Raw genomic sequence first — 27546 nt, 5'->3', positions numbered from 1 at the left:
TCCTGGGTGTGGACACCTGTCAAACACAACAAAACACAGATTTACTCTGATGGAAAACAGTTTTCATTACTTTACAGAAACATATGATTTCCACCTTCAGCGCAGTGAGAAAACACAAGAAGGTCCAGGATGTTTCATGTAGCTTAGCATAGAGGCTGGAACTGCTAGCGTAGCTCTCTCAAAAGTAAAAAGAAAATTAATCAATTTAAAAAAGACAAGATCCACAGTAAATTTAGCCAAATTCAGCCACAGAAGTCACACAAAAACTGTGACATCTTTTTAGGAGTTATTTCAAGCCCTTAAAATATCTTGAGGAATTAGTCATGCTAACATCAAGCTAATGTTAGCATAACTTGCTATCAAGCTATTTATCTTCTCCACATCCAGATGAGAAGCTGATTATCAGTTTCATCTCTGAACTGTGTAGAAATCGATCATTTGCGCTGTTAGCTTAGCTTAGCACGATGCAGAGGTGATGTCAGAAATAAGTGGTGGTAAAACGGTGACGACTGACAACCAAGGACATTATGAAAAATGAGGGAAGCTGCATTCTGACTGTTCAAAGCTATTTTAGTTGATTCAAGCTGCAGCATTAGGAAAACATAGCTTGCTAGCTAACAAGGAACCAGGGGTATTATCAAGTGGACTCTTCAGCTTGTTGTGAGGTTCAGGATGTGCTCGTAGCTTTATGTCTAAAGATTAAAAAAACAACAGCCAGCAGCCCCAAAGAGGTTTGATGTAAACATGTTTAAGGAGACATCGTAGCGTTAGCAGGAACAAGGCTAGCGGCTTCCATCCTGCTAGTCTTTCCCATATTTTGTCTCGGATGCATCGATCCTGTATGTTTAGATTTTTTAATGTTCCCTCTTGTCTTCTTTTACCATTTGATAAATGGACCAGAGGGGACACTAAAGACGGTCCATTAATAAATAATACTCGTCCAGTAGTATTAGATTTAAAGGTCCCGTAGGGTAATTAACCCTTTAACCTCGCTGGTGTCGCTGCCTCCACATCCTCCTGTTTATCACCTTGACCTGACGGTGACCTTCTTCTTTTTATATGTGAATTTAACAAAAATAAATGAACTCTTTGTGTAAAAATCTGAGGAGACGTTTCTGAAAATGAGGCACAAACTTTCTTTGCTTTCCACAGCGTTACAGCACATCACCTCCACTGAACCCTGACCTGCATTTGTTCCATGTGCAATAAATGCTTTCGAGATAAAATTCAGATGAAATTATTATACAGTCAACTTCCTCTTGGCTCCCATCATCACCAAGTTATCTCCTCTTCATTCTTATTTGTTACATGTTTATGGTGTTTTTTTCCTGTATTAAGTGCATAATTTACACACTTTTCATATTTTATATTAATATTTAATACGTCTTGCTGCAAAAAGCGGTTTCTCCTGCAGGACAATGAAGCGATGAGCTGAACTCAGCTTTCATTTTCTGTTGTTTTACAGAATGAAATCTCTACCAATCAAAACTGAACTGTTCAAAAAGGCTTTTTTAGTTTAACGCTGTCCACCTGCAGAGACGGCCCGGGAATTGAACCCCCGACGCTGGCGTGTCACAGTGTGTTGGTTTGTGTGCAGAGCTGCTTTCTGTGAGAATCTTTCCACAAACTCATGCATGTGGAAAAACACACAGAAGCATGAGCAGAGCATACAGACAACATGTTACTCTAGATTTTTCCATTCCCAAAAAACAAGGTCACACCTGTGCAGTTCAGGCATCACAGCCCTGATAAGACGTCCTTCACCGCTCCCTTCCTGTTTTCTTTCCATAGCGTTACATCACATCACCTCCACTGAACCCTGACCTGCAGCCTGAAACTACAACTGGAAAACACTGCTGGATTCTGGGAAAGATGACATCACAGTGAAAATGCGTGTTTTTCCTTACTTTGCGTTTTTGATGATTGTTTGTTGTTTAAAGGGATGGACAAAACAAGCGAGGAAACCTGGGAACACCCCGAAGTCTCTCAGGCTTATCAGCAAGATAAAACGTGTTACAGCAGTCATCAATCATATCTGTATACGACAGAAGTTTTAAAGGTGAAGGTTTGAATCACATGTCAGTTTATGACGTTGGAGGGCCCCCAGTGCAGCTGCCTGCATCGTCCATATTTAATGATAATAAAAATGATAAAATAGTAAAATCTATGGAGAACAAGACCTGTGATAACGATAGTAAGACAGAACAAAAATAAAGATAATGCATAATGCTCTGACTGCATGTCTGTCTGTCTGTCTGTCTGTCTGTCTGTCTGTCTGTCTGTCTGTCTGTCTGTCTGTCTGTCTCACTCTCCCTCTCTCACCCAACCGGTCTGAGGTTTCTGCCTGTTAAAAGGAAGTTTTTCCTCGCCACTGTCTCTAAGTGCTTGCTCATGGGGGAATTGTTGGTTCTCTGTAGATAAAGAGCTTGGTCTGTACCAGCTCTATATGGAAAGTGTCCTGAGACAACTTCTGTTGTGATTTGGCGCTATACAAATAAAATTGAAATTGAATTGAAATTGAAATAAAACCTCTGCTAACCGCTAACAGCTCAGTGTGAATCACAGCTGATTGATCTTCTTCCTCTGAGCCACTGACCTCCACTCAAACTCCTCAGTGAGCCTCACTGTTGGTCCTTCATCACATGAACACACACACTAATTTATTCTGACTCCGTCACACACACAAGCACTCACTACAGCACCAAACATGGATTCATCCGCCGCTGAAAATAGTCCCAACAGAAGCTCCTCTTCCTCCTGTTTGATTGATAGACGCTGCAGTGAGGAATCAAACATCAGCAGGAACCAATGAGCTTGCAGCTGGAGCCACAGGCAGGAAGTGTTGAGCGCCTTGTTGGGGTGAAACAGTAGAATAACACTGGATTGAAGCAGTTTGTCCTTTATTTTCCAAAGTGAAGGAAACTCACGTTATGTTCATTTCAGGGGACGTTTGTCCCCTGCTGATGGACGGTCTCATGTCACGTCACATCTTCCTCATTAGCTTTCATTACAGCACTGATGAATCACACCAGGTGTTCAGTACTTTGTGTGGGAGCGTCGTGGACAAAATGTCCTGTTAGCCGACAATAATAAGTGACGGCTCACAACAATCCACGGCCGCCTTCCTTCTGCTGCTCCTTCATGTAATCTGGCTAATGTTTACTGTCGCTGTTACACAATGTTGTCCTGTGAGAGCACAGAGGGGTCAACGACTGAAGGCTGATTGAGTAATAAATATACCGTACTCCTCTGCGTAGGATGAAGGAGACTGACGTACTCGCTTCATATGTGCTTGAAAAGACGGTAGTTTGTTCTTTGTGGAACAAAATTCTGAGAAACGTCTCAAAATGCAAATACACTGACAGCTAGCAGCTCTGTGGGGCTGCTAAATGCTAACAGCAGCATGCTAACACACTCAGAGTCAATGCTAACACGCTGTTAGCTTTGAAGCTCGGTTCTTTATTGGAAGCTCAAGAACGGTCCGGAGAAGTCTTCAGTTCACAGTCAAAGTATTTATTGTAGGTCACAGGTAAAGCAATGCAGCGCTGGACTCAGACTGACAGAGCTCCCTCAGGATCTCAGCCAGAATGAGCCCCGTTCACAGACAATCGTTCACATTTAAGGAGTTGGGATTGACCAGCCCAGTACATTAATCAGTTCAGGACATTCTAGACATCTTCAAGTACCAGCCTCTAACCATGTGATAAGTAATCCATATGTGTGTCTGTGTGTTGTGTCCGGCGTGAGGATAATATTACAGACATCATAAATAAGGAGGAGAGGTGCCATGGGCATCTTGTTTGCCACTACTGATTGTCTCTGGGGACATGATATTTATGACTCAGGGCTAAGAGTCAGGCCTTCTATCACAGTGACAAGATGTTTTTGTGTGACAGAGTACAAAACAAGATGTTAGAGTGTTAAACAAGATGTTCTCCGTAACAACGCTGATGTTTATGGTGACTGTTGTATGTGAGCGTTAGCATGCTAAAAAGCACCTGCTAATTAATCAATGAGGAATATTTCATTTGATTGAAAGCACTGAGTAGAAATACTCAAATTCATGATTCAAAATGTTTTTAAGTTTTTTAAGATTCTAGATATTCATGCATTAATGTCTTCATCATTTAATGTTTCAGATGGTCGGAGCTGATTTTAATGACTTTATGTGCTGTTTGGTAGTTGAATGCGTAACAATCCAAAATGTATTTTTTAATCACCTCATATTAATAATGTAACAAAAACTTTAAAATAAATGTCGTGGAGTAAAAACTGTATTAAGGACATTGTTTAAAGACATCAACGATGCACAAATCTGCATCAAAACAGCTTCAAACTAAAGAAAACTGATTTACGCTTGATCTCAAGTCATTTATCTGATCATGTATTATAGTTTTCTGTGCTTTCAGATCTTCATCCCTTCATGTTCAGCGTCTCTGAAGTTGTACACACTCACAGCCTCTCCAGCCTGTTTGCAGTGCCTCCTCCAGCTGTTGACAGTTGCCATGGTGATGACTTATGTCCGTCAGGGTTCAGCGGGACATAAACATGCAGAGGAATGTCGGCCGGGCGGCGACACACTGACCTCTGCGGCGTGAGGGTTCACGGCTTTACAGCCTGCAGGAGCGGCAGCACACACAAGTACTCAGATCCTTTACGTCAAAGTACAAGTACTGCACTGTGACAATACTTCACTACAAGTAAAAATACTGCATTTGAAACATTACTTAAGAAGTAGAAGAACCAATGAAGGAACAATTAATCCTTCAGTTTATGACCAACGTTCAATCTATTCTAATCAGTATCGACAAATTAATCATGAAGTATGATTTTGGATCTTCATCAGCTGCAACATTAACGATGAACGATGAGCACATTAATACATTAATACATTGTTATACTTGTTATACTTTAGGTGTATTCTGCTACTAATACTTTTGTACTTTTAGTTAAAGTCAGAATTTAAGACTTGTAACAGGGTATTTCTACACTGTGGTATTACTGCTTTTAATGAAGTAAAAAGTCAGAGGACTTCCTCAGATGTTGGATGATGACGATGTTTAGATGTCCACAAACTTTTGGCCATGTTACTGACATGAGCTGACGCTGCTCCTCATCAGTGAGGAAGCCACAGGTCCGCAGGGTGGAGGTAGTGTTTGATTTTGGGTGGAGTGCGACTTTAACTCGTGATCAGCTTTGACGTGCGACCACAAACGCTCTGCGGTGACGAGCTGTCAGCGTTTCTTGCTGCTCCTGAAAGCCTGCTGTTGTGCAGAAAACGCCCTGAATCTGCAGGGAAAATGAGAAAAGTGACATCTCCCTCCTGAGTTGCATCAGCTGAGCGGGAGGCGGGATCAGCTGCAGAAAGCCTGCAGGTCATTGGCTCTTCACGCCCTGTCAGTCACCTCGGTGAGCTCGTCCTCTGCTGGCCGCCCTCCAGCCCTCAGCTCATAAAGCGAGTTAATAATAGAGGTGAGGTCATAAAACGCAGCCTGTTTCCTTTCTCCATCAAAATAACTTCAGCAAAGAGCAGAAAGAAAGTGAGTCAGCGCTCGGAAAAAAAGAGTCTGACGAAGACGTCCAGCACTTTAAACGAGGACACGTCCCACAAACAGACAGACAAAAGGTCCACAGGTTCATCCAGAAGTTTATTCACGGGCTTTGACTGGATCACTGCACGTTTTCACTGCAAAGTAAAAGTACTAATACCACACTGTGAAAACACACAAAGTCCTGCATCCAAAACCTTACTTCAGTACAAGTATGTAAGTATAATCAGCTACATTTACTATAGTATTCATAGTATTATAGTATTCATCCTGCAGGAAACATGAAAATGAAGAAAACTAAAGCTGTCAAAGACATGTACTGAGTAAAAACTACAATACTTCACACTGGTGTGAAGTGGTGTACAAGTACCTCAATTTTGGACACAGCACTGAGATTCCACCACACGATACCATGAAAACAGGTAAACCTGATGAACCCGAGTCTCTTTCCTGGTTTCCAGGTGAACTCCTGGATGTTTGCTGAGCATGTGACTCAGCTAAGACGCCGTCGGTCAGGACAGATCTTTGTTTTCACCTGCAGCTGAAGCTCTCGCCTGTCCTCGAAGGACAAGATCACCTCCAGAAGTGAAGAAGAGCACTTGAATCCAGAAGGGACGGATCCTCGGATGCCTTCTGAAGCGTTGTCATGACGACACCGACAGAAACGCTGATGGTCAAACCTTTAAAGACACGTTTCTACAGAAATGAGCTCGAACGTTTCCTGACAGGAGGAAGTGAGGAAAGCAGCAGCAGGGAGGAAACTTCCTGAGGACAACAGCCACAGCTGCAAGTGGAAGTAGTTACTCAAGTTCTGTACTTCAATATAGTTTTTACATAACTGTACTTTACTGTACTTGAATATTTCTATTTCATGCTGCTTCTAAAACTGTATTTTAACTCTTTGACTCTTTAATGAGAAATAAATCAGCCTTGAACGTGCTTCACATTGTTCAGATTTGGGAGGTTTTCCTGTCGTCTCCTCTGCGACCTTCAGTTACCCATAAGCCCCTTCTCTGTGCACGCTCGTGCTCTCCGCAGCTGTCACTCAGACATACAGAAAGAGAAGATTCAGAGTGAATCGCGCAGTGAAATCTGCTTTTTGCAGTATTTGTATTTTCTCCTACTTTGTGTATTTTGACTTTTATTTCTTCTCGTGTGAAATCTCACACAGCCATGAATCACTTCTGTTTTGACTCCACGCCGCTGCCATGAACTGTCAGAGCAGGAGGCAGGAAGACCTCAGCAGGTCGCTCCTCTGTCTGTCATCACAAAGGCAGAAGCAAACGATCGACGATTACTGACGAGTCTGCGGAGGAGCAGAGGAGCAGAGGGAGGACGACTGTGGAGAAACAGAATGAAGTGGAGCCTCGTGTTGGTCGATGCATCACAAACAGGATTACTGAACCTGCTGCAGAGCGACTGTTAATGGTGCTCAGATAAACGACCTCCATTAATCATCCGACCTCCACTGGACATGAGAGGAGACAAGGAGAGGAGAGCAGGAGAGGAGAGCAGGAGAGGAGACAAGGACAGGAGAGCAGGAGAGGAGACAAGGAGAGGAGAGAAGGAGAGGAGAGCAGGAGAGGAGACAAGGAGAGGAGAGCAGGAGAGGACACAAGGAGAGGAGAGCACTCTGCCGCTCGTCCTCTTCAGATCAGCTGATGTAAGACTTGTGGAAGCGAGCAGTGAGCAGCTTGCGGCAGAAGACGCCTCCTGACAGGTTCTCCGTGCAGACGTCTGTCGGCGTGTCACAGAGGAACAGCTGACCTGATTCTTCAGCTGCTGGAATGACGCTCGCACGTCTGACCTGCAGGTCAAACCGGTCTGTGAACGCCTCGCCGTGTGTTTACATGCAGCCCGTCACTCCCATCGTATCTGGGACATCAAACGGATGTTTTGATGCCTGAGGGTTTGGTTCAAAGCTCGCCAACATCTTCCTCTTCTCCTGTGGTTCACGGCGAACACGCCACAAAACGTCCTCCTGACCCACAGCTGAAGCTCCAGCGAGTGTTTTTAAAGGAGCAGCTCAACATTTTCAGAAATACACTTATTATAAACTTTAAATATATGACCAGCAGACAGTTAGCTTTGCTTAGCTTAGCAGCTAGCCTGGCTCTGTCACGTTAAAGCGACCTTATGCTTCAGTTTTTGTGCAAATTAAACAAACAAGTTAAACATATTAGTCAGCTTTAGAGCTGCGAGTAGGAACCAGGCTAGCTGTTTCCCCCCGTTCCCAGTTTTTGTGCTAAGCTAAGCTAAGCTACGCTATGCTAACTGGCTCCAGTCTTAAGTTTTCCGTACAGACATGACAGTGGCGTCCATCTTTGTATCTGACTCTCAGCAAGAAAGTTAATCAGTGTGTTTCCTAAAATGTCAAACTGTTCCTTTATAACTGTGCTGGACTGCTTCAAGACAGAAAAACGCGTTTCTGCATTTAGAAGCTCAAGTTTCTAAATTAAGTTTAAGAAGCCCCTTCAGCGAGCATTCACTGGTCTGTCAAGTGAGCACGATCATCTGATAGCACCATGCTCAGATGGCATGATGGGAACAGCTCTTTATGGAGGCTCTTTGTTTTGGCTGTTTTGGAAACTCATTCCTTGTTTTTGCACTGCAGGTTGTTACTGGTTGCAGTTTCATGAGTACCAAGAAAAGCTCCTTTCAGAAAGGAATAAAACCTTCATGTCACTTCAACAGAGTGAAACGGCTCCAAAGTCAAAGCAGAACGAGCAGTTTCACATGGAGCTGTCAGAGTGAGCGGCAGACAGCTGGAGGTCAGAGGTCATGTCAACGCTTCAGCGAACTGATAGTGGACAGAAATACCCTTAAAGGTGCAGTGACCTGCAGGTGAAGCGCCAGCCTCAGCTGACCTGGACTTCACAGGGTGGATGACTTTTCACATAAACAAGCAGGAAACTGGAAAACGGGCGACCTGACGGCAAAGGACAGAATCCAGTCAGTCAGCGAGGCGGAAAGACGCTCATTTTCTTCTCCCACTGGACACTGAAGTGTTTCTAAAATCGCTTCATTCACGTAAAATACATAAAAGAGTTCAGAAGCAGCACAGCAGCCGCTGAAACTGACTTCACAGCTTGTTTTGATGTCGTGAGCACAGCAGAACACCTGGTCAGACACCTGCGACAGGTATGAAGCTGTGAGAGGAAGCGCTGGTACACGTCCCCGTTCGTCAAGCTTTCCTGCTCCCAAGAGGACGAATCCTAAAGACTTTGGTGATCCGCCGTCCCATCAGCACGCTTATTGTATATATGCTAACATGCTAACAGTAGCTTCATGGAACAGGGCATCTTATCCCACTGACATTAGCACGTTAACAAGCTGTTACAACAATGCTGTTGCTAATGCTAATGCTAAGTCAACATTCTAAACTGAGCAACAACATCATTAGTTAGATAAGAAAAACGTTAGCCTCTTAGCATTTTCCGGAGCTGTGAATCACATCTCAGGCCTCAGCAGATGGTGTGGGTGAAAGCTCTGGAAAGAGTTTCCTTTTTTTGGTCTCATTTTTTTTTAAATAAAATACTGTTTCAGAGGTCAAGTATGTTTTGCTAACAATAGCATTAGCATTTTGGGCTGTGTCTGACTGAACCAACATACCCAACGAGCCAATCAGAGGCAGAGTAGGGCGGGTCATGACGCGGATCTGAAGGAGCTTTATGTCCAAATCAGCATTAGTGTGTTAGCATGCTAGTGATTCTGTTAGCACGTAGCATAAGTATACTACCTGGTTAGCATTAAGCTCAAAATATGTCTGAGGTTGACGTGTCTGATCAACTACAACATATCAAACCTGAAACAGGTGCTGCGCTAAGACTCAAACCAGGGATGGATTCATCTTTTAAAGCCGAATCCTGATATTTACGTTTACAGTTTGGTGACATTCACAAATGACATCAGAAAGTTTTTTTGTTTTTAATGAACAGTAAGAAATCTTGACGAGGTACAAAGTTGGCACATTTCAACAGAGAAGTTTCAAATATCTGCGGCTTCTCCACTACGAAAGTGACGCTTCTCTAACGTTGACTCAGAATTTGACCTCATGGTGATTTTACATTCACTCAGTGCAAAACATCCAGAACTGCTGAAAACTGTCTGATAAAAACCTCAGCGACACCTTCCCCTCAGAGTTCAGAGTTCATCTCTCGGCTGTCTTTGGTCCGCTGAGATCCTGGATATCATGAAGCTGGTTTGTGATCCAGCAACACCTTCAGGGGATTGACTGCAGCGGCACAAACAAACGTTTAGTGAAGCTGAAGGAGAATCAACGAAGAGGCTGCACAAACAGAAGAGTCACTCTCAGATAAATGACGGCTTGAGACATTTTTCTGCTTTTTCTTCTGCGATAAACCAACAACAAACCTGAATCCAAAGACGACGTGACGCTGTGTAAAACCAGTGAAACCAGAATCAATCACCAGTAATCAAACTGTTGACTGACAGCAGCTTCATGTGTTCATCTCCTTCATCCTTCATGTGTTCACAAAGTGGTGAACTCGCTCCATCCTCTGTGATCAAATGAGCCTTTCCATGATGCCCCTTCACACCCAATCATGATGCTCTCACCTGTTTACCTGTGGAATGATCCAAACAGGTGTTTCTGGAGCGTTCCTCATCTTTCAGTCTGTGAAACGTGTCGCTGCATCAGATTCACAATAAGCAGATATTTACAGAAATCAGTGAAGCTGATGAGGAAGAACATGAAATATCTGAGCTGTTCTCAGGTCAGTTTGTGTCACAGAGGATCAGATCAGCTGATCTGTCATCTGATCATCTGTTGTAGATGTGATGTCTATCAAAGAAACTGTCTGCCTGTTATGTGATCGTGTCCATCTTCATCTTCATCTCTGACATCATCATTCTATTGATACATTAAAAATGTCTCTATTGGTCTTTAGCACTTGTCACTAAACTCGCTGCTTTTGTCCTCACCAGGATCCCGTAGGAATGATGACAGCTTCTTTAGGGTTCTGATTGGTCAGCAGTCGGGCCAATGAGGCGTCTTATTGTTTTCCAACCCACTTTAGATGAAACCACGTCTGCATGATGACAGCAGCGATGGCCGCGTTCCCTTCAGATGCTGCTGGCTCGTTCTAGTCTGATCTCATGAAGCTGCTCAGGTTCAGGGCGCCGTGTCGCTGATGCGTCCTGAAGCAGGTTAGCGAGCAGTGAACCAGCTCTGCGACGCTGGAAAACCCGAGTTAAGCTCAAAGATCGTCGGATAACAAAGAAACCCTACTTAGAGGTCAAAGTTCACCAGCTTCCCTGACAACAAGCTGAAAGACCTTGTCCTACCTGGAGCTGGAGTCAAAGTAAAGCTTTGACCTCTTTTCAGGACGATCACACGTGAAGGTCAAAGCGAACATCTGACAGACACACACCTGCTGTTTTCAGCCTTTATGTTCCCTTTCAGAGAGCCTGAACTTTACATTCAACCAGCAGAGTGACACTGAGTCCATCCACCAAGACTCAGCGGCTCCTCTTTGTCCAACGGCCGAGCGTCCTCAGTCCTTGTCCTCCTGACGTGCACCACCTCCCAGAGCGGGACGCAGATCAGAGTTCGTCGTCAGAGTCCAAGTCGTCCAACCCGAAACCCCCCTTCGTGTACGTCTGTGCGTCTCTTCCTGAAGGGGCTCCGTTGATGTCGTTCAGCGGGACGTAGGTGTAGTCTCGGCGTGCGGGGATGTCAGCTGCCGCCGCCGAGCCGCGACACGCCTGCAGGAGGTGAACCAGGAGGCTGACCGCCAGCAGCGAGGCCAGAGTGCAGGTGATCGCCAGCCAGGCATGCCTGAGGAGAGACGGACCAGGTTAGACGAATCCGAGTCGTTCTCACAGCTCGGCGAGAAAAACTACAAACATGGCCGACGTCACATGAAGCAAAGAGGCAGATCAGAGCGAGCTGTATTGGTATGGAAGCTGGAGAGGGACAAACGTGATGGAATGAAATAAAATGTTAAGACATTATCGATTCATCTGAAAACGACTTCCTTAATTACTGATCAGTCATTTAGTTCACAAAATATCAGGATACAGTGAAAAATATTCATTGGACGTCTCTTTGTGGCATCTTCAGGTTACTTATAATTTCATTATCACAAAGAAAATCAACAAACTGAGACGTCTGAGAAGCTACAAACCTTCAATATTTGGCCTGAAAATAACCAGAACCATTAATTTAAGTATCTGAAAAAGTTCCCAATTAATGTTCTGTTGATCAATCGTCATTATGTTCACACTGTCTGACTTTGTACTCAAACTGCTGCAAAACAATTTTCCCAGGATGAAATAAAGCTGCATCTCACCTGCATGGACTCATATTTTAATACGAGGATCGTCCTGCATGTTGCACAAGTAGAAAAGCTGATTACAGTTACTCTGTATGCACGACCATCTTCAGGACAAACGCAGACCAGCTACAGGCCATCGAGAAATCGAGTCCTGCAGAAAGCTGACTGGTCACGAACAGGAAGTGCATATAAACACAGAAGCAGCGAGAGCTCGAGCAGGACGCCTCAGCTGCAGATCATCTTCTCCTCTATCTTTACACGACGAGCCTATTTTTACACCAGAGGAGCTGCTGAAGAATCTCTGAGGCGCTAAAGTCACTGCAGTCAATCTGGACTCTCATACTGACATCTGACATACAGTCAATATTCAGAGATGCTTTTATCCCTGAGGAGGACGAAGAGAAGAAGAGAGGAGGACAGTTTCCTCTTACTAACATCAGCTGATCAGGAAACACAGAAACAAACTGAAATCAAGCACAGCGACTGATGACTGAACTCAAATCTTTGGTTATTGATTTTCACGTACTGCACATTTTCAGTCAATACTTTGCACCTTGCCTCCTCTTTATTTTAATCGCTGCAGCTTTTTTCATCTTAAAACAGATATTTGACACTCTGAATTTGCTGCTGTGCATGTTTTTCTTGCCTCTTACTGTTCATTGAGACCTTTAGCACCACTGAACACAGACTTCCTGCTGTGTGAAACTACCAGGCGATAAAACCATTTTCTGATTCTGACAAACACCAAAGAGTCACCAGAGCAGCTTTAAGCTACGTCAGCAGTCCTCTTCCAGCTGAAGTGGACGTCCAGTGACCCTCCGCCGTCCCACCACACACACCGTCTTCCCCTGCTTCAGCTAAAACGTGTCCCTCTTTTGGCCAAATAAAGGTCCTCGTCCACAAAGCGCTTTCCAGTAACCATAGCAACAGCCAACAATTCCTCACTTGCATGTGAAAGGTAAGGAGGCTAATGAATGCGCCCGTCCTCGTTTGCATGTGAAGGAGAGACGAGGAGCCAAACGCCGGCCTGGACTCAGAGGACGGAGCTCATTTCCCCTTTTGCAGCGTCTCACATCAAACTGCTGCGATTCCTCGCCAACAAAAACTTCAAGTTAGCCGCCGAGAGTTTGACGATTGTTGATTTTATTTTGATAGAGCTGAGTGTGTCACATCTGTGCTCGAGAGGCAGGAGGACGTTTAACATTCGGCTCACTGGGACGATTTCACACCTCAGCTCTGCACGTTTTCTCCATGTGAGAGAGAAACTCTGCGTCCATCGACTGTGGACAAACAAACACTGAGGACAAGAAACAAAGCTTCTGCTCTGTAACCTCACTGCTGCTGTCCAGACGCCGCTCTGAAGACGGATTCTGAGCCAAAACGTGTCAAAATGAAAAAACTGTGATGATTTTCAGAGGTCAGAAGGTCAAACTGTATGAGTGTGTGTGCACGCTCACGTGTGTGTGTGTGTGTGTGTGTGTGTGTGTGTGTGTGTGTGTGTGTGTGTGTGTGTGCATGTGTGTGACCTTTGACACTCACTCTGTCAGATGAGGCTGCTCTCTGTGAGCTTCTTCATCTCGTCTCCAGGATGTAAACATCTGTTTGGCCAGACAGTGTCCAGCTGAGGAGAGGAAGAGGAGGGGAGGAGGAAGAGGAGAGGAAGAGGAGGGGAGGAAGAGGAGGAGAGGAAGAGGAGGGGAGGAAGAAGAGGAGAGGAGGAAGAGGAGAGGAAGAGGAGGGGAGGAAGAGGAGGAGAGGAAGAGGAGGGGAGGAAGAAGAGGAGAGGAGGAAGAGGAGAGGAAGAGTAGGGGAGGAAGAGGAGGGGAGGAAGAAGAGGAGAGGAAGAGGAGGGGAGGAAGAAGAGGAGAGGAAGAGGAGGGGAGGAAGAGGAGGAGAGGAAGAGGAGGGGAGGAAGAAGAGGAGAGGAGGAAGAGGAGAGGAAGAGGAGGAGAGGAAGAGGAGGGGAGGAAGAAGAGGAGAGGAGGAAGAGGAGAGGAAGAGGAGGAGAGGAAGAGGAGGGGAGGAAGAAGAGGAGAGGAAGAGGAGGGGAGGAAGAAGAGGAGAGGAGCTGGGTAAATACCAGGACACATTGAGCACGGCTGTCTTCACCAGCTAAATCTCAGCTTTGCTCTTTGAAATTCTCTTTCTCACGATTTGAATGAAAGAGGCGAAAACATCAGATCATTAATACAGATCAATATTTATATGAAGCTGGTACAAATCCCTCCATGAACTCCATGACCAAGATTAAACTTTGCTTTGTCTTTTCTTCAGGTGAAATAAATCCTGTTCAACATTTGAAATGTTGCTTTCAGTCATGAGAGCGACTGATTTAAAGAAACGATTCGTCAGTCTGAACAGCTGATTAAAGGCACAGCCTGATAATTTGGGATATATGATTATTTGCTTTAGCGGAGAGGATCAATACCACACACGCACGCACGCACGCACGCACGCACGCACGCACGCACGCACGCACACGCACACACACACACACACACACACTGTAATCTCTCCCTGTGTGATGTATGAGTGAGGATGAGGATGAGGAAGCAGCTGCGATGCTGCAGGTAGATAATCATGTCAAAACCAGTTCTGAGCAGCGAATCAGGACAGTGAATGAAGACTGAAGTAACAACCACCATGTGACGCCTGTGCGTGTGTGCATGTGTGTGCGTGCACCTCTGTGTAAGGTGGAGTTGCTCTCTCCTCGCAGTGTGGCGTTGCAGCTTCCTGTCTGCGGGTCACATGGACACAGGTCGTCACAGTGACACTCGTGAGCGCAGGACGGGCCGAAGAAGCCCAGAGGACACGCTGAGACACAGAGACAGGTTCAGAGTTTGACAGGAAGTGAACCCAAATCTTTAATAACTGAAAAAAAAAAACAGTGTCTGCCATGAGAAGAACTAAACGTCTGTAGGGTTTGGATAAACGGACGTCCAGGTCAAGTTTTGGTAAAGAGACGCTTATAAGATGGCGCACTTCTACCTTGTTCACATGTGTCGCCGTGGAAACCAGAGGGGCACGTGCAGCGTCCGTGGACGTGGTCGCAGGAACCGCCGTTAGCACAGGTGCAGGCTCGTTTGCAGTCGTCACCATAGAAACCTGGGAGGCACTCTTTAAATAAGGGAAGAAACCGGTGTTAGCATAACAGCAGCTGGCCGAGGCGCTCAGGGATGCTAAGCTAACGTCAGCACGCTAACATGCTCACAGTGATGATGCTAAATGCTAGTGTTTAACAGGTTTTAGTTTTAGCCTGGACCAAACCAAGTGACACTGCTCTGCTGCTAGCGTGGCTAACAATGTTTTGGCTAAAAACTGTTCAGTCTACAGCACAGGTGTTAGTACAGGTGAGTCAAACCAGCAGCAGGGTTAATAAAAAGTAATTAATATGAAACACAGCTACGTTTCATGGACTTCCTGTGATGACGACAGTGACGACAACACAAAGTAAAGCAGGAGCAATCACTTCTGCCCTTCAAGGACGAATGTGTGAGGAATCTGTTAGCGCTGTGCTAATGCTTATTCTGTCAGCTGATAGGTACAACGAGCAAACGTCTTACTGGACATCTGAAAACGTCTCCGTCCATCCACGTCCCCCCTCAGCCCAGACGTCTACAGTTACAAACACTGTCTGCTGCTTGTGATTAAAGCTTAACCACCGGGTTTTCCTGGTTTCACCAGTCTGTGCAGCACAGAACAGGCCGATCTGCACGTCCACAGCAGACCACACCAGCTGCCGAGGTTTGCTCAAATATTCTGTCTGTTTACTGCTGCCACTGACAAATCTTTTACTTTCAGCTAAAAATCAATTGCACAGAATTATTTTGGAGTGTTTGTTTTATAGCTGGCGGTACACAGGTTTTTATTTTCCACATTACGTCCGTGCACATGCAGCTGCTGCTTGTCTAGCATGATCTCATTAATCGAGTTGAGAAAGCTGGATGTGACCTGACGCGCTGAGGGCGACGCTGCTCGAGAAGATATCTGTGGATTTAATGCCACTTTCCTCTGAGGCTTTTCTGCTTTTAATGGCAGGCAAAGCTGTGTGTAAACAAGGTTCTCAGAGTGCGACCTTTGACCTCTAAGACGTATGATTAGAGCCGCTGGAAACATTCTCCAACAGATGACTCCTGAGAGGTTAAAGACGACACCATCTTTTTCTTTTATCTTTGAGAGGAAATGTTGGAAAGTGAGTACAGGAAGAAGCGTTAGCTGTCAGTTAGCTCGTTAGCTCAGTCGCTAATCGCTAACATTAAGTCGAGTTTGCTAAAATCTTTCTACTGAAACATCTCTGGGTTAAAAACAGATGGTTAACTGTACAAGCTAGTGTGTGTGTGCGTGTGGGTGTGTGTGTGTGAGTCTGTGTGTGTGTGTGCATGCGTGCGTGCGTGCGTGTGTGTGTGTGCGGCTCCTCATCACCTTGGCTGCAGTTCTTTCCTCTCCATCCAGCATCACAGACACAACCATCTGTGACACACAGGAAACAGACACTCAGTGCAGATACACAGCGAGTCAGCAGGCAGGCAGTGGAGGAAGTACTCAGATACTTTACTGAAGTAACCACAGAGTACAAATACTCTGCTACAAGTAGAACGGCTCAATAATCACTGATGCATTAATGTCTGTCATATAATTACTTCAGACGCTGCTGGGTAAGCTGTGAACGTCCTCCTGGTATCAATAAAGTTTTATTTTGACTGAAGCAACACATCATAGTTCAACTGTTGATTAAAGTTTCTATTGTTAATCTGAATCTGCAAAGTAAGTAAAATATTAGATCTGCTTGAAAAAAATTAAAAAAGGTGAAATTACAGACACAAATTAAGGATTTTGGGAACACACATGAGAAAAAAGTCCAAGTCGCACCATTAAAAGCAGCTTTTAGCATAACGGCGTCTGTGTGTGTACCTGTGACGTTACTATTACTACAGTACTACTATAAAGTACACTAAACTAACGCAGTCATGAAGGTTTTACTGAGTCTCTAACCCTTTCAATCAATGAGGAGGACTGAATATTAGAAACACCAAAGTATCATTAGTACACCTGCAGAGACCACCTGGTTAAAAAAGCCTTTAACTGGATAAAACAAACAGGAAATAAACGTACTGGTGGTGCAGACGCCGTGGGGGCCGCAGGCCAGCGGCTGACACACCAGAGAGTCGCAGGCGGGCCCCCGCCAGCCATCCTGGCACTGACAGCGTCCGTCCACGCAGTCTCCGTGTCCGCTGCAGTTCGCCGGCTGGCAGCGTGGCTGGTGAACGCACAGGATGGTGGAAACGCGGCGGCTGCAGCGCCACCTGCTGTCCGATTCACTGCGAGGGGAGGACGGCAACACAGTGAGCAGGTCCAGACACGAAGCTTAAAAGAATCACTACAACACGGCTTCTGCTTCATGGCAGAGAAGAAGAAGAAGAAGGCTCTGAAGCATTCATTGGCTCACCAGTGATCAGATGGGTAGCTGGCCAATGAGCCGTCCGTCACATAAGTGGAAGACCCGCCTCCATCCAGATTGATGGCGTTGATGACTCCGTACTGCTTCAGAAACTCAGCCATCTCCCAAAGACTCATACTGCGCAGAGACACCAGAGGACAGGAAAAGAGGATCAGTCCGACACGGAGACAAACACGGTCAGACGGTCCGTCACAAGTCCGTCACATGGACATTCATGGTCCCCTGAGGATTAAACCTACAGGGTCCACTGGTCCCCTGACATGATGGCCGTCATTCAAGCTAAACAGATACTCACACGACCACCTCTGCGCTGTGAACACAGGCGTCAGAAATGCTAACAAGCTAAGATGACAGACATTATGTATGAAAGGCTCAGTGCTCACAGATGCTAATATGATCCATGCTACATGCTAAGAGTCAGCATGTTGACAACCAGACCAAAACTGAGCAAAGTCAGACAAGCAGAGACGTCCTCAGATGTCCTACAGTGGCCACCGTACAGAGGTCAAACCGGCTGGATTTAGGTCATATGACCTTCCCTCTGGTGCCACCATGCAGGCAAAGAAAAGTCTCTGAATTATTCATCATCACCTGTTAGTTTTCTGCTAAAGGAGCCGAGAAACAGGTTCACTTCATGTCAGCTGGATTTTAGCTGCAAATTTTACAATATGAACAAATTCAGGTTTTGCGTCATTAATCTTGTTTTATGATCACATTTTTCCTAAATTCTCAGAGTGAAACATTGTGCTCACTGGTTCATATTCCTAAATAATAAGTGAAATTAGCATTAATTTATTCAGGTCATCAGGTCATATTTCAGCGCTGAGGGTCTGACTGGTTTCAGGCTGGTTTCTGACTGGTTTCTGACTGGTTTCTGGCTCTCTGCTATGGACTCATGTTCTGTGATTCATGGGGGTCGGTCCGTGAGTCCGGGGGTCGCCGTGTGGTCCGAGCTGATTTCACATGTTTCATCGAGCGGAGACGCACAGAGCGCGGCGGACATGTTCAGACGTGTTGTGCTTTTCTAAGCCGGATCATTAAAGCTGATGCATTGACCTCCAGAGGTGCTGCAGGTCGCTGCACGCAGGGTGGGGTGGGGGTGGGGGGGGTGGATCAATACAAACGATTGGTGGAGAGGTCTTAGTGGGTGAGCTGAGCCTGTTGGAGCATCAGTTCAGCCCACAAACCAACACTTTAAGGGTTAAAATGCTCTGTACTGCACCCCATTTATCACTTCACCATCCGTTTGTTGATCTTCTCCACCCTCTGTGGCACCTCCCTCCATCACCTCCTCCACCCTCCAAGCAGCCCAGCCACATACTTCACTCTTATTACAACTCTTACTTACTCTTACTAAAACTGGATCACGCACGACATGAACGGATGATTTCTGTGAGTTTACAGGATTTCATAAAATGAGTCTCTGTTGTAACAAGCTCTCTACAAACTCCAGACACCCAGAACAGACACTTTCCACAACATGTTTCATGTGGATTTGAGAAAAATGTGTAATCTTCATCACAGGGCTGCGTTAGCCTCCTCACATGTACGACACCAGCCGCCTCCAGCACTCACTGCAGCCGACGGTCGACTGTTTTTTGTCTTTTTACGTCGTTTTTTTCCTAAATTAGCTTTTCTATCATTGCAAAACTATTCTTTTGTGTTCCACTGCAGTTTTTACAGGTTGGTCGACGGCGACTCGGTAACTTTGTGGACGTCTTCGTTGATCTCAGCGTCTCTTGAGACAAGTATCACTGCTGTCCTTCTTATCCTGTAAAGACATGCTGTCTCTGTCACATCGAAGGATCCTGAAGCAAACAGACGGCTGAGCTGGATTCTTTGAGGCTTCAGATGATTAGATTTGACGTCTGGTTTCTCTCGTTTTTTAGCATTTTTCATCCTCTTAGACGTGCGTTTCTACATGAATTGTAACCTGTGATGAAAAGTGCTGCCAGTCTGCGGCTTTAAGCTTTAAAACCATGCACTGATTGCTTGGTTTGGTTTATAGTCGTGTTTCCTTTTCATCAGGACGAGCTCAAATCTACAGAAGCTCGTTAGAAGAGACAGAAAACAGCTCAGAGCTTGTTTTGCTTGTGCACATTTGGCTCCTGCTCGGGCGCTTTGTATTGACTGGCTGTGAGCCACTTTGTTTAAATGGAATAAATTATCATATTTATTTCTGCTCTCGTCTTCCTCGCCAGAGGGAGGCTCACGCCCTCATCCACGTACTGGGGGTGTAGGTACGAAGCGTTTATTTAAAACCTCCATCTGACTCTGAGGAGGCGGGGCTCTGATCAGCTCTTACCCTCTTATTCCAGTCTGTCCGTCTATCTGAACCAGGATCAGTTTGCCCTCGGCGTCGTGGCCCACCGCCGTCCTGGCCGACACCACATCCACAAAAGTGCGGAAGACACCTGAGAGAAACAAAAAACGCTCAATGCAAGGCCTGTTTATGTTGATGATGTCATTCAGACTGACATTACATCATACTGTGAACATCACCGCCCACGCTGGAGATCACGAGGAAAGCTTCGCCGCCCTCGGCAGAATAAAGCGTTGGCATTGTACATTTCTGCTGAGCACGGCTTCACATCAGCGTTTCTACAGCATGTATCACAGCGACGCAGTTCAGATTATCAGTGTGTGTAAATGAGCTGACGACCGTATTTTCAGGACATTTTCCAGCATGTTTGAGGCGACGACAGCAGGTACTTTTAACAAAACGTCAGGATATTTCAGCCACGTCTGTTGCAACAAAAACGCCAACTTTAAACCAGACGTCAGGGCATTTATCGGCCATGTTCAGGGCAACAAAGCCGGGTATGTTAAGGCAAAAAGGATCTTTTCCTGAGCCTAGCCGAGTGGTTTTTGTGTCTGAACCTAACAGGTCTGTTGCGTGAACAGACCTAACCAGTTTGCTGTCATGAGGCTGATGTTAATGTGAACATAGTTTCGCTCTGGTCTCTGTTAATCAAACATGGCAGCGCAGTGTTTGGGTCACGTCAGGTCACAGACGGGTTTCTGTGTTATGTAAACGCGGCGTGGCGGCGCTCTGAGATACTGTTACACTTGATTACTGCTGATCTGAAGCTGATCCAGATCCTACCCGCCGGCCTGGGCCGAGGTCAGGTGAGCTGATCCTGGACCAGGGGAGGGTGTTCCAGAGAGAAGTGCTGGGGAGTGACTGAAACTCAGTCTGTTGAGCTGACATTCAGGGAAAACCTTGATGTCCTCTGGACAGCTTCTGTTCCAGAGACCAGGTGTATTCAGTCTGATGTCAATAAAGTTCGATTTGAACCTGGTCTGCAGCAGGTTCTGATTCATTCGTCCCTCTCTTTTAAGATTATTGTCAAAACTGCTCTTGCAGCGTTTGGTTGGCCAGAGACAGGAAGCTGCCTGTGAGGACACAGGACGTACCCGTCTCCTGGGTCTTGTCGCACTCCGCCGTCATGCTCTGGTTGATGTAAACCTCGCCGTTCCTCAGCAGCCACACCACACCGCTGACCAGCTGGACGAACGGGTTGGACTGGTCCAAAACGTCCTCCTGGGACAGATACCTGCGTGGAATGAAGGAGGGAGGGGAGACAGGAAATCAGGACATCACATGTGAAGAGCCGCTGCCACCACTCGTTCGGAGTCTTGGGTTCTGTCCAATCACAAACAAGTGTGATCCTTCCTTTTCTGTCATCTGAAATGAAATGTCATGCTTTCTAAAATGTCACTGTGTTTTGACCCTCAGGGCCACCGTAGAGAACAGAGCGTCTCCCCCTTACAAACAGAGGAGAGATGAACTGAGTCCAGACTGCAGGTGACTCATCAACAAGGCAGCACAGGTGCATTCACCTTTCACCTTCTACTGCGTGTGTGTGTGTGGGGGGGGGGGGGGGGGGAATCCAGGATCAGTGAGCCATGGCTACGAGGAGACACTGTCCTCGAGTACAGAGACACAAAAACAAACTGTGTCCACACTGCAGGTGACTCATCAGTGAGCTAAACGCTAACGTTAGCATGATCACCTGTTAACAGTGACAATGATAAAGCCAATAAACACGATGTTTACAGCAGCTGTAATGTTTACAAAGGTCAAAGTTTACGAGGAGCAGTTCGATGAGGAGCACCTGGGTGCCCCGCCTCCTGGGTGGCAGCGCCACAGGTGCAGGTATACAAGTGAGACCGCCGTGACTTCTGGGTTATTTTTACTCCCACAATGTGACCTCGACTCGGGGAGAGGGACGGCCTCACCTCATATTACCCAACCCTAAATTACAGCCAGCCAAAGTGTGTTTTTAGAAGAATAACTCCAGTTAACGTGTGGTGGAGGCAGAAACCAGCTGCTGAACTGGTGCTGCTGGTATTTTGTGTACTTTGTCTGCTGGTTCCTGCGCTGCCCTGTCTCAGTTACAGGAGTGTCCCGGCCTGACATTTAGGCCCAGCTTAGGCCCAGTTTTATCTCTATTGTTCACCTGAACTGACTCCAAACGGAGGTCAACCAGCTCATTTCTCCACAAACACTCTGAGTTGTTATTCTGGGACGAGTGCAGCTGGAGCTCAGGACATTACTGATGTCCCCTGTCCACTGCAGTGTCCCACTGAGTCCTGCCTACTGAAGTACAGCCTTGAGGTATTTGTACTTTGAGTATTTCCATTGTGTGCCGCTTTATGCTTTTACTTCACTTATTTACTGACTCATATTCATGTTTCTGATGGGACATTCTGCATAGCTTTGGTACTTAGTGTATTTTAGTGGCAGTATTTTTGAAGTAAAATTTAGAAAGCAGGACTTGTGAGTATTAGTACACAGAGGTAGACGAGCTCAGCCCTGACAGACATCCTCATCCTCATCCTCATCCTCATCCTCAGCTAAATATTCACAAACCTCCTCCATCATTATATTAAATTAACTGTAATGTGGTGGAAGAGTTTATCCGTCTCTCCCTGAGCCGGAGTGAAGGCTGCTGGGAAATGACAGGTAAAAGCAGCATTGAACGTACGTACACCTCAGGGACACAAACTCTTGGACATAAGATATGCAAACGTAATACAAAGACAGAGTCCATCAGTTCAGTCAGGATGGAGCTGAGAGCTGAAGCATGGACAGATTCAAAGACGATCAATAGAATCCGAAAAATCAATACTTGAACTGAAGTGAAAACAGTGTTTGAGCTGCTGAACTTTGACTTCTGGCTTTAAATCCAGCAAACAGTGAATTCCAACAATCTGATGCTATAAAAGCACGATGGACCTTCAGGGGGACATTTCTGAGACGCTCGGCTGAAAGAAGCCGGATCATCTACTGTAAGTCAGAGGCCGGACAGGCTGAGGACAGCTCGTCTCACGCTGAAGGACGGTGGAGTGTGTGTGTGTGTGTGTGTGTGTGTGTGTGTGTGTGTGAGGTTTACTCCAGCTCCACTTTAACACCACAGACTGTTGCATCATGGGGGAATGCCGCAGATCACTGACCTCAGCTATCAAACAAACAACTTTTTCCCGGTTTAGAGATGAGCTGTGTTTGTTTGTGGGGGTGCAGTGCTTTTATAAATATCCTGGCGTGTCCTTGAGGACGAGTCCAGACTTCAGAACCTTCTGTTTTGACTGTTTGGATCGCTTTCGCTGAGCGATGTTTAAAAGAAGAATTTGTTGTTTTCCAGCCTGAAAACAGGCGAACGTCCCGCTGACATGAACGCATCATCCGCCAACTGTTCCTAAACTCACCGATGTTACTGCTGCACGCAAACAGGAAGTCATCAATGCCACGTGTTTGACTGAGAGGAGGCTGACGCCGCCGAGCCGTGAGGTCAGGGTGCGCGAAGAGGAGGCGGAGAGAAGGTGGAGAGGAGACGGAGAGGAGGTGAAGAGGAGGCAAAGAGGAGACGGAGAGGAGGAGGAGAGGAGGCGAAGAGGAGGCAGAGAGGAGGCGAAGAGGAGACGGAGAGGAGGCGAAGAGGAGGCAGAGAGGAGGCGAAGAGGAGACGGAGAGGAGGCGAAGAGGAGGCAAAGAGGAGGCGGAGAGGAGGATGGGAGGAGGTGGAGAGGAGGCAGAGAGGAGGTGAAGAGGGGGCAGAGAGGAGAGGAGGATGAGAGGAGGCAGAGAGGAGGTGGCGAGGTGTTCAGGTGTTTCTCCTCAGTGTTTTAAGACATGTTCCAACACAGATCATAACCCTCACTAACAATGTGCCTTTGCCCTTTCAAAATAAAAGCTGCTGGCATGCTGACCGCTATACGTTTTCTTCACGCTGTTTTAATTCTTATACCTGATCTTATTCTTTTTACTTTTTACTTTTACTCATTTCACTTCCGTGTTCGTGTCATGACCACTGATCTCTTACCCGAACACCAGGCTGCCGTCCCTCCTGATCCCAAACTGGGCATTCTGCAGCCCCCCGCTGTCCTGCACCCTCCTGCCGTCGCTCACCACGTTGCCCAGACACTGGTGCGTTTGGGTGTTGAAGAAGCCGGCATTCTGGGCGTACAGACACCCGGCGGCCTTGGCCGTCTCCTCCACGGTGGCCCTCTGATGGAGGTCGCAGCCGCCCGGCCCGCTGGGCTCCAACACTGACACCGTCCTCAGCGGGTCGCGGACCACCGTCATGTGACCTGGACAAAAGACGCAGCGAGGTGAGACGAAACATCCGCTGCCTGACGGACGCCGAGTCAAACCCCAAACCGACATGACAGGTGAGACGTGTTGTTCCAGGTTCAGGTGTTCATTTTGGACGTCTGTTGGAAAACGTTTATGAGCGTTAACGCTGACAGGCTTCAGAATAACGGCCCACAAATATCTCATCTTCTCCCCGATGCTCTCGTCAGAGGAATTAAAAACTCTGTGTGGCAGCATTACATTTGACTCTGTGTCTGTTAAACAGGAAGCACGCTGACGTTTTCAGGTTCGACCCTGTCGGCGGCGCTGCTGCATGAATGGATGAGAGGTCAGAGAGTAAACAAACAAACAGATGGATCAATAAATCAGAGGTTCAGCATCAATCAGTTTGTAGCTGCGCTCCATCACTGACCGTAAACCCATCTGGAGCTGCCCGGCACGTCTGTCACGAACACCGAGGACTCAGCCACCGCCGACCCACCATGGCGGCTGGCGGGCCAGGCCTCGTGGGTGACGTTGCCGTGGACGACGGGCTGACAGTCCCTGACGTGGCGGTGAGAGTGGGAGGGGCCGTGGGCGTGGGTGTACGGCAGGAGGACGTCATCGTCCATCGAGACGCTACGAGGACAGAGAACGAAGCGAAGGCAGTTTAGGAAATGTTTCCAAAAACAGGAAAACAACAACAACAACCGTGTTTGTTTATGACATGAATGAACAGAACTGAGACGACCATCAGCAGGTCTGAGCTGCACCAGGTGTTTCCACACTGACACACCTGCCTGTGCACTTCCTGTTTACTTCCTGTTTGCTTTGGCTCATCGGCCTTCAGGTGTGAACTGTTGGATCATCAAACATCAAACAAACGCGTCGATGCTTCTTTGCTTCCAGCTCTCACACGTCAACCTTTTCTGCTGCTAACGTTGTTTCTGAAAAGTCAAAATAACGAGGCGTGCGTCTGACGCGTCTTCCTCCAGATCTGCTGACTCGCCAAGGGGAAGAAAAACAGCCAAACACTCCCACGACAACTAAAAACAGACTTTCCCTCGGAGGACGCCGTCCAAGTGGAATCTGTTTGGCGCGTTGGCCGTAAATCCCGTGTTGGGTCAGACTTCGTGTTGGTGGATTTCATCACAGCCCGCGTTGGTCAAACCTGGTTGCATCACATGGAGGAATGTGTTTTCCACCGCGCTGAGCTGCGGTTTCTCTCCGGCCTCGCGTGTCAAAACACTTCAACACGCCTCCTCGTTATTTTCATGTTTGACTTTCTGTTTTTTTTCCGTCTCGCTGCGACTCGACGCCCGTTAGCGGTGGGGGCGGGCTCCTTTTCCTGATGAATGGCACTTTAAAACATCACAACAACGACGGTTTGGAAACGTTCCACCTTAAATACTTCAGAAATAATGATGATAAACTTCCTGGATTCAAGGAGAAGCTTCGCTGTAACTTAACTACAGTTAATACTCTCAAAGGTTGAACAACGGGTCAAGTTTTCAGGTCAAAAATGGAAAAGAAATTAAGATAATGAGCGAATCAGCAGCAAATCTTCAGCCTTCACAGGCTGGAAATGAAAATATTTGGCTTTTTCGTTCAATAAATGACTTCTCGATGAAACGATTCGTACTTTTGGGACAATTCTGGTTCCTGTCTGTTTTTAAAGAACAATCAATAATCTGAATAACTGTGATGTTTACAGCTCTGTTTGTTTGTTTGTTTGTTTTTCAGCTGGACTGCAGACAAACCAGCGGCCCAGCTGTCACGAAGTCTTCGCTTCAGATGGATTCTCGCCCTCGAACACCTTCCTGTGTTTGACTGGCCGCTCTGACTGCATGATTTGGTATTGTGTGCTTCTTTGCTCCTCATGGAGGTCGTTTTCTGCATCGGTCTGTCGAGCTGAAGACGTTCTGGCCTCGACAGCTGACGTTCACTTCCTGTATCGCCGCTCACGCTCTTCACAGTCCCTCCACAGACAGCACTATGAGAGTAAGTTTGTTCTAAGAAGTACACGTACTGCGTTCTCCTTACTAAGGATTTTGCTTCTGGATTTTGTTGCATACACAAAAATTCATGGTGTGTTGTTCACCTTTTAAAGATAAGAACAGGAGGAGTTCATTAACCTACAGCAGAAAAAAACAGTGGCATGAAACTTTTATCTGAGGTGGTGAAATCTTGTCTGGTCTTTTCGACGTGATCAATTTAATCAGCAGATTCATCAATAAACAGTCGAGCAGTCAAACAGAACGGACCTGTTTTCGTTTCATGAAGTGTCCTGATGTTTGTCATGTTGGCTGATGTGGTTTCTGTTTCATGAACTGTGTGTAGTCATGTCTGATCTGACAGCGCCGCCGTGTGGTCGAAGAGTGCACCTGCAGCGGCGCTGACAGACTGAAGCCAAACCGTCTCCTCACAGCTGACTCGAAATATTATTAAAATCATTATTTTTATTAATCACTGAGACACAGCAAAGGCTAAAAATGTTCTGGGTGCCATTAATGTGACATGAAATAAAACTATCCGTCTTGTTGTGTATCTTCGTGACTCACATTGGAAGTTTGATGAAATGAAGGGACTGAAGGCCTTTCGTGTTTGAGGTCACTCACTCAAATCTGTGAACTTTGAACTCTGATAAGAGTTTAAATCCTGGTTGCTGTTGCTCAACAGCTGGAGAGAGAGGTTAGCGTGAATGTGTGTGTTTGGTGTGTTAGCACGAACCCGTCGAGTCATTAACGGCTAACGAACATCGTGATCGAGCGAACTCAACTGTCACAACAGAACGAAACAAGTTTAACACACTTCCTCAATCTTTGGGCTCGGCTAACAGCTAGCACGCTAACATTAGCAGCTAGCCGAAACAGGAACCGGCGGGCTTACCGGGTCTTCTCGGTCCCGCACAGCCGGACGCAGAGCCACAGAAGCTGCCATATAAACGGACATTTCACCGACACTGCTGCCATATGAGGAGGAAAACTAGCCTTCCGAACTCCCCTCGCCTCCTGCTGGTCACCACATCATCCAGCTAGCACACGGCGTCAAAGTAAACAAAATGAAACACACGACTTCCGGTCACTGTACAAAATAAAAGCCTACTGTTGGCGGACCGCCACAATGAGAAATTTTATATAGTTAAAAAAAAAAAAAGTAAAAATGAGTCAGACTTAAATTTGATTCAACTCAAAAACTCAAACAACTATACAGTGTTTAATTATCATGCCTGAACCTCATGATATTAACTTAGTGTCAAACTTTTGACACGTAAGTCTTATCAAGTCATCTTATTTTGTCATTTCTTCCAAATAATCATTTCTTCCATAATATTTTTAGGTTTATCAACTGTCAGGAGAAAAGGTCTGTTCTGTCACTGTGTTGATAAAATGCTGGTGCAAACTACATTAATATTAAACTATATTAGATAATGTTGACTTAAAATTAGGTTATAGGAGGTTCCAGTGCTGTTATTTCACTTCGAATAGAATAGAATATGGGGACACTGCTACACTGCTACAATAATTAAAACCAGCCTTTACTATTGTGAAAACTTCATTAAAAACAATATCAGCATACTGCTGGCGCACTGGTCTTCCTCAAGGATCAGTCAACACTATAATTTGAGAGTTTATGCAGCTGCTTCTGGCTCCTTTATTACTT

The 27546-nt window shown here is 46.2% G+C and overlaps 1 protein-coding gene across 2 annotated transcripts; it reads right to left on the bottom strand.

Moving 5' to 3' along the window:
- Window positions 1–9338: 9338 nt before the first annotated feature.
- LOC139333287 (N-acetylglucosamine-1-phosphodiester alpha-N-acetylglucosaminidase-like) lies at window positions 9339–26941 on the bottom strand. 2 transcript variants are annotated; one of them, XM_070965556.1, is made up of 12 exons: window positions 26773–26941; window positions 24317–24522; window positions 23633–23900; window positions 20724–20863; window positions 19612–19720; window positions 17295–17423; window positions 16961–17166; window positions 16271–16318; window positions 14837–14965; window positions 14531–14662; window positions 13388–13469; window positions 9339–11349 (listed from the first exon to the last, which is right to left on the bottom strand). In XM_070965556.1, the coding sequence occupies exons 1-12, from the start codon at window positions 26853–26855 to the stop codon at window positions 11115–11117; spliced, it is 1767 nt and encodes a 588-aa protein (XP_070821657.1). In that variant the 5' UTR covers window positions 26856–26941; the 3' UTR covers window positions 9339–11114. The 2 variants fall into 2 exon arrangements, with proteins under 2 accessions (XP_070821657.1, XP_070821658.1); XM_070965557.1 differs by lacking the exon at window positions 24317–24522 and having other exon boundaries at window positions 26773–26905.
- Window positions 26942–27546: the final 605 nt, after the last annotated feature.

Source organism: Chaetodon trifascialis, chromosome 7 (assembly GCF_039877785.1).
Source record: "Chaetodon trifascialis isolate fChaTrf1 chromosome 7, fChaTrf1.hap1, whole genome shotgun sequence".
NCBI lineage: Eukaryota > Metazoa > Chordata > Actinopteri > Chaetodontiformes > Chaetodontidae > Chaetodon > Chaetodon trifascialis.
The sequence above is the reverse complement of the archived record's forward strand: the minus strand, read 5'-3'. Positions and strand labels throughout refer to the sequence as shown.

Excerpts from the sequence above, each read along its gene's own strand:
- LOC139333287 (XM_070965556.1), bottom strand. The coding sequence starts at position 26,855 with ATGGCAGCAGTGTCGGTGAAATGTCCGTTTATATGGCAGCTTCTGTGG. Across the intron at positions 23,901-24,316 it reads CAGCTCCAGATGGGTTTACG|GTCACATGACGGTGGTCCGC; the intron begins GTCAGTGATGGA and ends TCTTTTGTCCAG. Across the intron at positions 16,319-16,960 it reads CCACGGCGTCTGCACCACCA|ATGGTTGTGTCTGTGATGCT; the intron begins GTACGTTTATTT and ends TGTGTGTCACAG.